The 16,112-nt window shown below is 43.3% G+C and overlaps 1 protein-coding gene across 1 annotated transcript in view; it reads right to left on the bottom strand.

The window, feature by feature from the left end:
* PTPRM (protein tyrosine phosphatase receptor type M) overlaps positions 1-16,112 on the bottom strand; it is a 688,077-nt gene that overhangs the window by 414,811 nt on the left and 257,154 nt on the right. Inside the window, exon 5 of the mRNA XM_077809062.1 lies at positions 13,836-13,951. Coding sequence (XP_077665188.1) covers positions 13,836-13,951 — 116 coding nt within the window. The remainder of the gene's footprint in view (positions 1-13,835; positions 13,952-16,112) is intronic.

Raw genomic sequence — 16,112 nt, 5'->3', positions numbered from 1 at the left:
TTCAGGACAGCGTGGCCTAGTGGCCAATAGCCGAGGGGCCACTGCCATGGGGGTGGTGGCGGCCTAGGTAGCTGGGCCTGGACCCACATGACTCCATTAGCCCCAAAAATGGTGGAGTGGTCCGTCAGTGGGGAATCCCACTGAAACATGCTGACCTCACATAGGTGGAAGATACCACTCCCTCACCTTCCCTGGGTCACTTCCTACAATGCTTCCTGAAGCTGCAGTCCATGAGGCATCAGTGTCTATGGGCTCCTTGGTATGGGTAATTCCCTGGGGATCCGCTGGCCACAGATCTCCAGTCCAGATCTCGGGATCTCCAGCTGCCAGAGGCAAGGGCTGCGATGGCTCCTCAGCTGGAGCCTTCACCAAAGGTCCTCCCTCGCTGGCAGTCTGCCCAGACTGAGCCTGGTTGCTCCCTTTTATACTAGCATAGCATTTGGAGCATGCCCAGTACAGTCTGAGAGCCGGGATTTTCTCCGCCTATAGTGTGGGGTTAGCCCCTTCTGGCCCTGTGCAGGGTACGCACACCCCGCCAAAACTTGTCAGGGATAGTCTAGATATACTTGGTCCTGCCTCAGCACAGAGGATGTACTAAATCAGTGGTTCTCGAAGTGTGGGGTGCACTCCCCTAGAGGGGTGTAGGCATAGTTGCCAACTTTCACTCTGTAAATAGGCACCCTGACTTTCACAATAAGCCAAAAATCAAACGAATCCCATTTCAAAACAAGGCCAAAACAAGCCAATCCCTAAGAACCCCAACATTTTATGTGACTAGATCCCCCTGGCATGCAGTCTGGGACTGTGGTGGGCCCACTGTGCACCCCTGACTCTCTCCCCCCCTTGTCCCTGCTTACCCCTTGCCACTACTTGCTGGGAGCTGATCAAAAAAAGAAAGCAACAAGTTACAATAAGCAAGAAGCTACAAGCCAAACAAGCCACAACCTACAAGCCAAAAACTAGCCAACAAGCAACTCACAAGCCAATTAAGCCAAAAACAAGCCCAATTTCTGCATTTTTTTCACGGGTTTGGCCTGTCTGCAGAGACATGTTCAGGACGGCACCCCCTGCTCCCACGGGGGGCGGGGAGGGAGTGCCACACTTCCAGCCCCACTCCGCCCCCAGCCAAGCTTCGCCTCCAACCCCATTCAGTCCCCAGTCCTGCTCCACCTCCAGACACAACTCTGCCTCACTCCCTCTTCACCCCCAAGACCAGCTCTGTCGCCAGACGCAGCTCCCCTCCACCCCCTGCTCAGCTCTGTGCTCATTCCCTCTCTGCCCCCAAACCGGCTCCACCTCCAGCCCACTGTTGAGGGAGCCTTGGATATGCAGTAATGGGGATGGGGCACAGACAGATTCTGTTACTGGTAAGGGGATGTGACTGGAAAAGTTTAAGAACCACTGGATTAGATGAACTCTCAAGGTCACTTCCAGCCCTAAATTTCTATGAGTTATCACTGTTTGAATACAAGGTGGGATTAGAGAGTAGCGATTTATTTGGCTCTGATTAAGTCCAGCCTGTGATGGGTTGAATCACAGAAACCCCCTTGGGAACTGCCAACTGATGTGCCAAGACTACTTCCGCTCTTGCTTTCCTGTCCTGTCAGCTTAGTACTTCAGTGCCCTGCCTGGTTTGAGCCAGACCTGCTAGCCCGCTGCAAACCCAGACCCAGGTCTGAACCACGTCCCCTAATAGCTGTAGGCTTAATTGAAAGCAACACAGGAAGTGTTCCTGTCCTTGACACTCAGATGCCCAACTCCCAGTGGGGTCCAAACCCTAAATTAATCTGTTTTACCCTGTATAAAGCTTATACAGGGTAAACGCATAAATTGTTCATCCTCTATAACACTGATAGAGAGATATGCACAGCTGTTTACACCCCCTCCAAGTATTAATACATACTCTGGGTTAATTAATAAGTAAAAAGTGATTTTATTAAATACAGAAAGTAGGGTTTAATTGGTTCCAAGTAGTAACAGAAAGAACAAAATGAATTACCAAGCAAAATAAAATAAAACACGCAAGTCTATGTCTAATCAAACTGTATACAGATAAAACCTCACCAGTTCCAGTAAGCTTTCTTTTACAGACTAATCTCCTTCTAGTCTGGGTCCAGCAATCTCTCACACCCCCTGCAGTTACTGTCCTTTGTTCCAGTTTCTTTCCGGTATCTTTGGGGGGTGGAGAGGCTCTCTCTTTAGCCAGCTGAAAACAAAATGGAGGGGTCTCCCAGGGGTTTAAATAGACTTTCTCTTGTGGGTGGAGACCCCCTCCTCTCTCCTATGCAAAGTCCAGCTACAAATTGGAGTTTTGGAGTCACCTGGGCAAGTCAAATGACCAAGCATGACTGAATTCCTTACCAGCCAACCCACATTCCTTGGAAAGTTCAGATGTGGATTGGCATCTCCAAGTTCATTGTTTGCTTAAGGGCTTCTTGACTGGGCACTTACTGAGAATAGTCTTTTCTCAGGAAGCTGACCAACTGCTTCACTAAAACCTACTTAGAATCAGACAAGTATACGGCCAATATTCATAACTTCAAATACAAAAATGATACATGAATACAAATAGGATTAATAGATTCAATAAATCATAACTTCTACAGAGATATGTTACATGGCATATGTAGCATAAAACATATTCCAGTTATGTCATATACATACATTCATAAGCATATTTCCATAAAGCCTTACAGGGGGCACCATCACACAACCCCTTTTGTGCTTACTGCTAATTCATTCATGCAAGTTAAAATTTACATTTCTGTCTCAAAAGTAGCTCTGGAAAGCAGAAGCATGCCTTTAGAAAGGGCTAGATTGCACCAAATGTTAGGTATTTTCTAAAACTCCCCCCCCCACACACACACGCCTCCCACCCCTCAGCCCCAATAAGGACTGGTATTTCTTCTGGCAATTTACTTAATATTAATAATAATATAGACTTTTCAAAAGATGATGCCCAGGCTACTTGTACTTTGTTTTTTGATTCACTGTCATCTATTTGCATCTTCATTTCTTCCCCATGTGAAACGTTGCCTCAGTCTAGAAATATACCTTAGCAGAGGGAAAAGAAAAATGTCTTCCTTTTGTCACCCTCTCTCCTTTTTTTGGCTCTCCTACTGCTTTACACGCATATATCTAACTCAACACTGGTGCTAACTCTTGAAGTCTTCACTTCTGAAAGAGAATGGTTTCATACAAAAATAATCTCAAATGGAATGCATAAGAATCACATTTTTGTTTACTCTTTCAGTGCCAAAAAAAAAACCTAGTTACATACCAGCAATAACCTATGTTGTCCACAGATGTGACAAAGAAAATGTAAGCAGATGGGACACATCTGCTAATCATAAACATTCCTTCATTAGTGTCATCAGATTTACTTTTGCGGTGCGTTTATATTCAACGCATCAGCTAATGAGGACATTTAATTCATAGTGCATACAATCTAGCCAATGACCTTTTTAACTAAATGCTGGTGACAACAGAAGAAAAACAATTGGAACTTGGATATGGTTCCATATATTCATGATTTCCTTCATTTGACTTTAACCTGAGGTTATATTGGATCAGTTACTCGTAATTTATCTTCACGTGATTGCATGCACAGCAAGTAAAGTCTTGTGCTTCAGGGTACATGATGATTTTCTAAAGGGGTCAGGATGAGTATATTTTCCTTCATGTAAATCATTGCACAATTGACTACATGAATTGCTTTTTGTCCCCCTTTCTTTGAAACATCGGGTGATGGTCACTGCAAGTGTTTTGAAATAAACTTGAGGGACCAATAGTCTGATTTGGGAAGGAAATCCAATGTTCTTCAACAATGGCTAACTCCAAAACATTAGGGAGCTGTGTAAATGCGGTCTCAACTTAACCCCACGATTACAGGTGCATGCATATTTAAGAAACTAAATGGGCATCATTTGCTTTCCACCAATGCTCTGCATTTTCCTGAAAAAAGGCAATGTGTGTTATTCTGTTTCGCAATCAATGCTATTACACAAGTGGCAGCCTATTACCATAAAGTCTTATAGAAAGCCGCTGAATAGTCAGTGAACAAAGATAGATATGAATTTACAAGCTGTGGAAATAATTTACTATCTATGATGTGAGAGTTGTATCAAGGAAACTTTTAGCATGGTGCAGGGGCAATTAGGTGTGCATCCCACATACCAGCTAACAAGAGTACTATATATATTTTCCCACACACTGCTGTAATAGGCATGCATGGTTTTATGTGGGGTTGCATGGCATTATGTGATGTGAATTTCTATCTCCATATGAGACATCCTAATAGAAATTTTAAAGAAAACATTTTTTTTACTGTGCGTGGAAGTAAGTGCTTTAAAATATCTCAAGATAGTTCTTCAGAACAGTTAATATAAGACTTCTGCAGTTCTAATAATGTTCGCATTATGAATGTTTTCAAATAACCCATAAAAAATTAAGTGCATGAATAATAACTACCCCAGTTATCAATTTACAATGGACTTCAATGAAGATCTCTACACCTTACACCTGCTGAGGATATGGATCTAAATTTCAAATGTTTGGGTCAGTTGTTTTTCTTCATTTTCTGTTTTCAGTACACAGTCATAATGCCAAAAACAATAATTTCTTATTTGTGATTTGGGTATTTGTCACCTGATGGCCACAGCCTATCTTTCAGACATAATGTAATTAATATGGAATGAAAAATATTGGCATCCTCTAGACCACCAGGTTTTTCCTCACCTTCATCACATCTAAAATATAAAACCCCGTATCAACAAGGTGTACTTTAAATGGAACTGGTGTTCCCCAGGAATTTTACTAGAGTACTCTAAAGCCTTGTTGAACTTTAACTGGAGACAATTAGCATAGTTGGTAGCAACTATTGAGCAAAGCCAAGGAGAACAAAGTGACTCAGAAGATGAACAAAAATAGTACACAGAGAACAAGACAAACATAATCCCTATTTCTAAAGAAGAAGCTCACTGCCTCTCCTCAGCCCCCCTCTCCACCCCTCCCCCCAAAAAAAGAAAGAATCCAAGACAATTAAGAAGGACAAAATTATACTAATCTGGAACAGGAGCAGTGGAAAACACAACTCAGAGACCGAGTCACAAGGGGGGCACAGGATATGTCTACACAGCAATATACACCCAGGGTACAAAGTCAGGCTCAAGCCTAACATCCCTTCCGTCTACAGACAAATTTTTGCTAACCCAGGGCTCATACCCAGGATTCTACAGAGGTGGAGGGTCCAAGCCTGAGTCAAGCTAGGACCCAGGGTTCAAGCCCTATTACTTTGCAGTGCAGACAGAACTCTACTGGACTTATGCTCTGGGAGTTCACCAAACGTATTCCACAGTTCTACAGGCCAAACTTTCTTTGTCCTCTGGACAGTCAAGTTTTCCTACACTGCACCACAAACAAAGGGCTAGCGTGGCCACATTTTAGGAAGCCTGGGATATGGGTGGTTGGACTTGGCCCACGCTATGCAGTGTAGACTCTGGAGCCCCAGGTTAGGACTCAGGGTTCAACACTTCATAACCTGGGGTTACAAATGACTGTAGAAATGCAATCCCTAGGTTAACAAACCCAGGGCATGCTAACTCATGTTCTATTAGCACTGGGCTTACATTGCCATGTAGACATACCCTGAAGTGCCAAAACCACTGCTTGGCTGCTGCCTAATCCTGTAGGTGCTTAAAGTCCCTATGTCTAAGTTTCTGCCACTGAATTCCCCAAGGGGCCTACACTTTGGCAGCTGGGAATTCAAACAGCTACTTCTGTCTCGACACCACCCAGCAGCTTCACACCTAATTTATATCTAAGCCCCAGCTGGATTCCCAAATAAGACATTTCCCCAACCTTTCTCACCTGTGTGGTCAGATGTGGTAGGCATGCTCAGAGCCAGATGTGCTCAGAGGTGCTGCCTCCTGCTACACAGTTTTATCCCAGTGGGTAGGGCTGTCATGGGTTCAATTATCCCCTCTGCCTAATGTAGCGAATTGGGTCTTGTCCCCACCATGGGGAATTCCCTTAACCACAGAACTGTGGAATTTTCTGGATAGTCTCTCAATCTCTCTTGTTGGAACTGATCCACTGTGGATAAACAGCTATTGGGCCAAAAAGAGAATTAGAATGACTCTCCAGCCCTGTGGTTAGGGCACTCCAATGGGTTATGGGAGAGAGAGGTTCTGGACCCTGCTCCAATGGATATTTAATTATTTACACACACTGGAACAGCTTCAATAGACTAGACTGTGCAAGACCCACCCCAGAATACCCTATAGCCCACCGTTTAAAAAGCAAGTTCAAATACCCCCTCCACAACAGGCAGAGGACAGAATTGAAGCCAGGTTTCACACAACCTGTGCAAGTGCCCTGACCACTGGGTTAAAGGTTATAAGTAGTGGGACAGGGTCGGGCCAGATGGCTACAGGAGAGTGATAGAAGGCAGATATATTAGCCCCAGGTTAAGCACATCCCTTTTCCTTGGGTAAGGTAGCAGGGGCAGTTCCAGAACAATCAGGCACTTGCTGGAACCATATAAGGCAGACACGCTAATTAGGACACATGGAGCCAATTAAGAAGCTGCTAGACTCAATTAAGACAGGCAGGCTAATCAGGGCACCTGATTTAAAAAGGACCTCACTTCAGTCAATGAGAGTCGTGTGAGGAGCTTGGAGCAAGAGGCGCAAGAAGCTGAGAATGAGCAGGCATACTGCTGGAGGACTGTGAAGTACAAGCATTACCAGACATCAGGAGGAAGGTCCTGTAGGGAGGATAAAGAAGGTGTTGGGAGGAGGCTATGGGGAAGTAGCCCAGGACATTGCAGCTGTCTCGCAGTTGTTACAAGAGACACTGTAGACAGTTGCAATCCACAGGGCCCTGGGCTGGAACCCAGAGTAGAGGGCGGGCCCGGGTTCCCCCGTTCCCCTCAACTCCCTATTTGAGACAAGAGGAGGTGACCTGGACTGTGGGTCCCAACAGAGGGGAAGGTCCCTGGCCTATCCCCAGACCCACTAGGTGGGTCAGCAGAGACTGTGGAGATTGTTCTCCTCCCTTTCCCCATGCTGGCCAGTGATGAGGTTAGCTGAGTGAATAGCAGGTTTGAGCCAGTAGCAAAAGTGGCCAAACTGAGGGCTGCCGTGAATCTCTGAGGTGAGCAAATCCGCCAATAAGCGCAGGACCCACAAAGGCAGAGGAGGAACTTTGTCACAGTAGACACCCCTTCTTCCCTCTCCATTTTTCTTGAAAACAACTGACCTGGCTTAGGTGCACAACTCCAGGAGAGGGCTCATGGCTGTGAATCCAAGTGTGGATAGGCATCTCCTTCCAGTCCAGATTTAGGCACCTGACTCCTTTTTAGGGGCAGGGCTTAGGGCTCTCTTTGGCATTTCCTACTGAGTAACTTCAGCGGCTCCCTGCCTAGCATGCTAACTTTTGTAAATCCCATTTTTGGGGGCTTAACTCTCCCCATATATTGTAATTGGAGCCTGGGCACCTAATTCAGAGTTAGGAATTCCTCAGTCAGGTGCTGAGAACTGCAACTCATAATTTCCCCCTGTGAATCCTACCTCTGAACCCTCGCAATGAGTGAACGTTAAGACATTTTGGATAAGTAGGGAAAAGTATCAGGATGAAATCTCAACCCTATTAAAGTCAATGACAATACTGCTATCAACTTCAATGGGACCAAGATTTCACTGTAGATGTTTGTCTGAATCTTACCCTAGCCTACTGAGTGGGGGGTGGGGGTGGGAAGAGGGGAAGTAGGTTATTTCATTAAATGTTTGGTACTGCCCAAGTCCAGTCAGGCCAGAAATTCTGCAAGAGCAGCCTTTCTTGTGGTACTGCAGTACTTTCAGTTCTGGCCAGAACCAAGCAGAAAAAAAGAATAATCTTTAATTAAATTAATAGCACATTTAAATCTCATACAAAACATTTGGGTTAAAGGTGTGGATTGCTTCTTACTTAAGCAGATCACCTTGTCCATTCCTATACCATAAGGCAAAAGTGGAATCAGTTTTTATATACCGGCTTTCAAACTCGAAATATCTAAAACTGTTTGTCACAATCAGAAGTTAAATAGTGACAGCTGAGTAACAGACTTGGGACCTTCTATCTTGTGGTGGTAGAAAAACTGTACTATGATAAATATACTTAACTACTTAAGAATTTGTAACGTGAAAAATTCTATGACACAGCAAATGCCTATGTTACAGCCTCCCAGAACTGGAACTGCGTTTGGATCATGGTTATTGTATGTAGCAGCAGAGAGATCTGCAACCACGGAAGCTGGGAGGTAAGCACAAAAATCAAATCCAAACATTTCAGATATTCCTGTCAACTTTGTAAAGTTCATATACAAAAACACATTTGGAATTTACATGATTCCTGATCTATCAATAGCAAGGAACTGCAGTTTTCTGCTGAGGCTAAATGACATGCATCATTTTGAAAAGGGGACATTCGAAAATAAGAGGCAGAAGACCTACCGGTGTGTTTTCTTATCCTGGATATGAAGACAAATTCTTCTCCTGATTTAAATCAGAAGTGTCTTTACTGAACTCAGTATAGTTACTCTAGATTTACCCCAGTGCAACTAATAGTCCATGCTATTTTATTGAATGGAAATTATGATTATGACAAAGTAAAATAATAAAGAACTGAGCTCCAATCTTGCAAAGACTGCACATGCTCAACTTGATGCAGAGGTATGGGGTGAAATCCTGGCCCATCTGAAATAAATGGAAAAATTCCACCCGTTGACTGGTTTCACTGACTCGAATAGGAAATTCACAGCATAAAGCTGAGCATGTGCACAAATTTCTACGAGGTCAGGGCCTTAAAGAAAATGGCAGTAATAAATTCACCATTGCAGTCTGAATGATGGTAAAAAAAGTCTTTCTACCGTATTTAAAGGAAAATATGAAAGTGTGAGCCACAGAATATGGGACAAACCTAAGGACTGATAAGCATTACAACAAAAGTGTACTGTTACAATGAAGGATATTTTCAGTCAGATAGCTAAATGAAATTAATTCTTCTGTCAGATAATGTACAGCCAGCATCAACTATGATAACAGCAATCCATTGTAGAGCTCTATGGGAACTTTTTTGTCAAACTATATTCTCTCTAAAAAGCATATGTTTTTGTCTGTTTTGCCCAATTGTCACAGAATTCCATTTTTGGCATTAGAATCTGTCATTTTGCTACAGCCAGGTGCCCAATATTTTGTTTTTTCTGCCTTGCCAGACCTGGCTATTGCTTCCTCTTCCTGTGCTGCTTTCACTGAGGCAAAGCCGTGAGCAACAGCTCTCTTAGTTCATCAAGACCATCCCAGCCCACACAACATGTGTGTCCTAGAGGGAGAACATGGCAGTCAGGGGCCAAGCCAATGAGTCATGGGCACCAATCAGTGCTCTGTCTGGCACAGATTGCGAAGTACACAGAGCTGGATTGAGGCAAACTGGGGCCTAAGCACACCAAAGAACAATGTCCTAGTGGCTTCACTCCATGGCCCCGAGCCCACTATAGCCCCAAGAAGACTGGTGTAGTAGCATTAGGCCCCTTTTTCAACCCCAAGAGTGCCCCCTAGTCCTCAGAAGAGTGGCTGGGAGGAAGGCCCTGTGTTACTCACCCCAACGGCTGGGGTTTATCTGCTTGTTTGTGGGAGCTGGACCTGCTACACTTTCCTCCTGCTACATGTATAGTCCTCTGTTTGGATATGTGTTAGGGTGACCACCTGCTAACGTTTTCACACCTTCATTATATTTTATAAATTTAAAGGTGCAGGTTTCATTAGTCCTTGCCATTGGAGGGAGGTTTCTGCATACTGTACTCATCCAACTAGTACGCAGAACCCTCCCTCCAATGGCAAGGACTAATGAAACCTGCACATTTAAATTTTAAAATGTAGTCACCAGGTGGCCACCCTACTATGTGTGTGCACACACGTGCTAGACGTCCCCCCAAAGCAGCGGCATTTTGGACTTAAACCTCCATACTGTTCAATGGGGATGCTCACAGCTCTCAGGGATATTGTTGCAGTCTCTCTGCAGACTGAGGCAGACATCACTGAATCATAGAATATCAGAGTTGGAAGGGACCTCAGGAGGTCATCTAATCCAACCCCCTGCCCAGAGCAGGACCAATCCCCAACTAAATCATCCCAGCCAGAGCTTTGTCAAGCCTGACCTTAAAAACTTCCAAGGAAGTAGATTCCACCACCTCCCTAGGTAACGCATTCCAGCATTTCACCACCCTCCTAGTGAAAAAGATTTTCCTAATATCCAACCTAAATCTCCCCCACTGCAACTTGAGACCATTACTCCTTGTTCTGTCATCTGCTATCACTGAGAATAGTCTAGATCCATCCTCTTTGGATCCACCTCTCAGGTAGTTGAAAGCAGCTATCAAATCCCCTCTCATTCTTCTCTTCTGTAGACTAAACAATCCCAGTTCCCTCAGCCTCTCCTCATAAGTCATGTGTTCCAGTCCCCTAATCATTTTTGTTGCCCTTCGCTGGACTCTCTCCAATTTATCCACATCCTTCTTGTAGTGTGGGGCCCAAAACTGAACACAGTACTCCAAATGAGGCCTCACCAATGTTGAATAGAGGGGAACGATCACGTCCCTTGATCTGCTGGCAATGCCCATACTTATACAGCCCAAAATGCCATTGGCCTTCTTGGCAACAAGGGCACACTGTTGACTCATATCCAGCTTCTTGTCCACTGTCACCCCTAGGTCCTTCTCTGCAGGACTGCTGCCTAGCCATTCGGTCCCTAGTCTCTAGCGGTGCATGGGAGTCTTCCGTCCTAAGTGTAGGACTCTGCACTTGTCCTTGTTGAACCTCATCAGATTTCTTTTGGCCAATCCTCCAATTTGTCTAGGTCCCTCTGTATCCTATCCCTACCCTCCAGCGTATCTATCGCTCCTCCCAGTTGAGTGTCATCCGCAAACTTGCTGAGGGTGCAATCCACACCATCCTCCAGATCATTAATGAAGATATTGAACAAAACCGGCCCCAGGACCGACCCCTGGGGCACTCCACTTGATACCGGCTGCCAACTAGACATGGAGCCATTGATCACTACCCGTTGAGCCCGACAATCTAGCCAACTTTCTACCCACCTTGTAGTGCATCCATCCAGCCCATACTTCTTGCTGACAAGAATACTGTGGGAGACCATGTCAAAAGCTTTGCTCAAGTCAAGGAACAACAGGTCCACTGCTTTCCCCTCATCCACAGAACCAGTTATCTCATCATAGAAGGCAATTAGATTAGTCAGGCAAGACTTTCCCGTGGTGAATCCATGCTGACCGTTTCTGATCACTTTCCTCTACTCTAAGTGCTTCAGAATTGATTCTTTGAGGACCTGCTCCATGATTTTTCCGGGGACTGAGGTGAGGCTGACTGGCCTGTAGTTCCCAGGATCCTCCTTCTTCCCTTTTTTAAAGATTGGCACTACATTAGCCTTCTTCCAGTCTTCCGGCACTTTTCAAAGATAATGGCCAATGGCTCTGCAATCACATCCGCCACCTCCTTTAGCACTCTCGGATGCAACCATCCGGCCCCATGGACTTGTGCATATCCAGCTTTTCTAAATAGTCCCGAACCACTTCTTTCTTCACAGAGGGATGGCCACCTCCTCCCCACGCTGTGCTACCCAGTGCAGTAGTCTGGGAGCTGATCTTGTTTGTGAAGACAGAGGCAAAAAAAGCATTGAGTATATTATCTTTTTCCACATCTTCCGTCACTAGGTTGCCTCCCTCATTCAGTAAGGTGCCCACACTTTCCTTGGCTTTCTTCTTGTTGCCAACATACCTGAAGAAACCCTTCTTGTTACTCTTAACATCTCTTGCTAGCTGCAACTCCAGGTGTGATTTAGCCTTCCTGATTTCATTCCTACATGCCCGAGCAATATTTTTATACTCATCCCTGGTCATTTGTCCAATCTTCCACTTCTTGTAAGCCTCTTTTTTTGTGTTTAAGATCAGCAAGGATTTCACTGAAAAGCCAAGCTGGTCGCCTGCCATATTTACTATTCTTTCTACACATCGGGATGGTTTGTTCCTGTAACCTCAATAAGGATTCTTTAAAATACAGCCAGCTCTCCTGGATTCCTTTCCCCTTCATGTTATTCTCCCAGGGGATGCTGCCCATCAGTTCCCGGAGGGAATCAAAGTCTGCTTTTCTGAAGTCGATGGTCCGAATTCTGCTGCTTTCCTTTATTCCTTGTGTCAGGATCCTGAACTCGACCATCTCACAGTTGACTATCTCACTGCATCAGTTATAGTCTGGTAATCCTTTCAAACTTCTCCCCATAACAAGAAGGGTTAGATTTCTTTTGTTGTGTCATGAATGCTGAGATTCTGATGTAATCACATAGCTCTTGGGGCTGGGGCTCAAACCCTAGAAGCATGAGTATTGTTCAGATCCTCCACTCCGATAGAAATACAAAACCAATTAAGGTTTCAGAGTAGCAGCCCTGTTAGTCTGTATCCACAAAAAGAAAAAGGAGTACTCGTGGCACTTTAGGGACTAACAAATTTATTTGAGCATAAGCTTTCGTGAGCTCACAAAAGGTTATGCTCAAATAAATTTGTTAGTCTCTACGGTGCCACGAGTACTCCTTTTCTTAAAACGAATTAACTGATTTCTCTGGGTATCAGATCAGGCTTTTTGTGGGTACAGTGGATGGTTAGCCATTTACTCACAGGTAAAACCTTCTCTTCCATTGAGATTGTTTTACCTTTTTTACCACACTCCACACATTTTAATTTTTTCTGAAATCCCCACACACTTGGTGCATTTCATAAATTAAAGATACACAACATAAAAGGTTTGAAATTGTTTGGTGACAGAACCTCCCTAAAACCGAAGTTCATCTCTCTCCCCGCCATCGACTATAACTTTAATTTTCCCTACCCCATCCTGCAATTTTATCTGATTATCTCAGACACTGTCTTTTCCCTCTAGCACTCAAGGTCTCAGAGTGTCACTGTTGCCATTATGACCTGAGGTAACTTAGATTTTTGGTGTTTCCCCACTTCAAGGTTCAAATTCAGACTGATGTGTGAAGCAGAAAAGGGACAATTCTGGAGGTATGGCATCATGCAGACAGCTAGCTTCGGAAAACCCAGTGGGAGAGAAAGAGATCAAGTGCAGAACATTTTTGTTTGACTTAGGTTTACATATACAAATAGAGAAGGCTGGTTGGACTGAAAGCAAAGTTAGGAAAAAGTCCACAATTTAAATCAAGATTGGAAATCTTTCTAAAATATACACTATAAATCAAACAGAAGTTATGACCCTTATGCGGAGTTTACTGAGGTGAGGAGATATGGCCCGTGATATGCAGACAGTCAGACTAAATAACCATAATGGTACTTTCTGTCCTTAAAATATGAGTTTATTCAAAGTAATTCTGTTTTAACATAGGGCATCCTATGTTGGATATAGGCAGTGCTATAGAGCATTCTGGTTAAAAGATGCAACCCAACATCATCACTTACAGCTTGGTCAGTCACAGCAGCTGCTGACAAAAGGCACAGCTGTTACTATGGAAAAAGTGAGCATTTACCCTTAATTACCACACAGTGGTAACAGAGCTACCACAGTGTTTCTCCTTCTGTGTTCACCCACTCATAATTGACGTGTGAGGAAATATCAGATACTTCAAAAGAACAAATACCATGGAAAGGTTCAAATCCATTATTAAGGCTAGTATTGATGAGACAGGAGCTATAATATCTCCTCTTGTGCCACTCCTTGGGATGACAGAATCATACTTTCAAAAATCTCATTGTACTATGAAAGAAAATAAGTTACCTGTAACCACAGCCGGTCACCTGTATTCGTTTTACCATTGGCAGTGCACTGAAAAGTGGCAAACTGTCCGGCATTGACTTCCACACTCTGAAGACGCAGGAAATGTGGGGTTTTGGCTGACGGAAGAGAAAAAAGGATAGAGTTATTAACACACAGTGTGACTGGGATGGATTCATACTGGTTTATTAAATATATACTGTTTTAAAATGTTCCAGTAATAAATTTACATTTGAGAAAAACATGCTAACAAGTGTTCTAAATATTTGATTCTAATTGTAGAAGATACTATATACTGTTAAGTAAGCTTTGTTCCTTTTTGCATGTATCTGGGATACAACAAAAGAGAAGGGTGCTATCTTATTGTTCCTGCTGTGCAAATTATCTTAGCTCAGCAGCCTTCTTGTATTAACACTTCTATATTAATAAAGATTATATTGAAATCTAATTGATGTTTTGAACAAAAACATATTAGCTATTTATACCAGCAACTAGACCAGAACAGTGAAAAGTTAAATTATGTTGTCAAGGAAACTACTTTTTCCTTTTAACTAGATACAATGTGAGTAGATAACGCATTTTAGCATGATTGTTTGGTATGCTAAAGTTCTAGCATAACATTTCCACCAAGAAGAGCTATGTTCTTTAAAGACAGCTCTTCTGAAGAATAGCGGAGGAAAACAAAACACAGTAGCTGCTGCATGGTAATACTTATTTCCAGTTTACACTTGGAGATCACCCCACAATAACAGAAAAGCAATGTGTCTGCAAATACTCTTTCAGTAAGACACCTATATAAAGAAGAATTATCTCAATTTCACCTACCTGGATAAACGTAGTATATTGTTTTTTGTTTTTACTAGAAAAAGTCAATTGCACTGAAGAAAAAAAAAACCAGAAATTAGAGAGAGTATTCTCTCTGAGAAAGACAATAATTCCAAACAATCCAGCTCCCAAAGAAGTCAAGAGGAATCTTTCCATTGACTACTGTGGTAGTTGAACTAGGCCTAGAATACTGCTTTCAGTTATACTCACCTCAATACTAGAAATATTTCAACAAACTGAAGAGACCTACCAGATGACCAACATAAATGATTAAGGTGATAACTTAAAAAACAACATTAAAATAACTTTGTAGGCATAACTTGGGGAATCATAAGCATAACAGGGGATATAAGAAAGATCTATATTAATTCAAGAGGAACACTCATTTAAGGGTCACACAAGGGATTATACAATAATGGGGAGAAATTTTGGATGAATACTATGAAAAATGTCTCTATGGAGAAATCTATTAGACTTCGTAATGGAGATTTGATCCTGCTCCCATTCTAGTCAATGGAAAAATTCCCATTGACTTCAATGGTGCAGGATCAAGCACTTGTCTCACAAGCAAAGTGGTGGAACCACATCCCTTTAAAACCAGACTAGGTAAAGAACAGATAGGCCCCACACTAGCAATGAGGGGACCAGTGGGGCAGCTAGGCTCCACATGGGCAATGAGAGAATTAAAGAGAGCCTTTAGACAGTTGACCCTGGACCTTTAACGTGTAGCCAATGTCAGGCGTGGAGAGGGGAATTCAAAGGAAAAGATGTAGGCCTAGTCTACACTAGGATTTTTACGTTAGTGTAGTTACAGATTGCTCAGCGGTGAGAAAAATCCATGCCCCTGAGAGACGTAGCTATCCCAGCCTAATCCCCAATGTAGACAGTGCTAGTTTGACCAAAGAATTCTTTCGTCGGTCTAGCTACTGCCTCTGCTACTGCTAATAAGCAGAAGGCAGGTTTGCGAGGAAGCAGCCAGGAAAGGAAGCGCTGGGACATGCCTTTCCTGCCTGCTGCAGCCCAGCAAACCTGCCTGAAGGCAGAGAAGCAGTGGGGAGGGTGGGCCACAACCAGAAAGCCAGGACTTTCTATGGGGAGCAGGGTCCTTGAGATCCTTGTGGCTGTACCTCTCCTCATGCTCTCTGGGAACTGTTTAAAAATTTGAAGATAATCACTCTTAGTTTATTTATTTTGGCAACATTGTAAAACTTGGTAGAGTGTATGCACAGCATTATCGGTCTTGCAAAAAAATTTAGACACTAACAGTTCTAACACGATATTTTTAATTTTTTAGTATACACTATAACTGTTTTGATATTTATAATGAATTCTTCATATCCTAAATTAATTACTTTACTAAAGAATTGTTTCATTAAAGTAATTAGGTTTCAACATGAATTTCATTGGTTATGCTAGTACATTGCACACTGTGGGGTGTATTCTGCTCTCTGCTTT

Source organism: Eretmochelys imbricata, chromosome 2, assembly GCF_965152235.1.
Source record: "Eretmochelys imbricata isolate rEreImb1 chromosome 2, rEreImb1.hap1, whole genome shotgun sequence".
In the NCBI taxonomy this organism is placed as follows: Eukaryota; Metazoa; Chordata; order Testudines; family Cheloniidae; genus Eretmochelys; species Eretmochelys imbricata.
The sequence above is the reverse complement of the archived record's forward strand: the minus strand, read 5'-3'. Positions and strand labels throughout refer to the sequence as shown.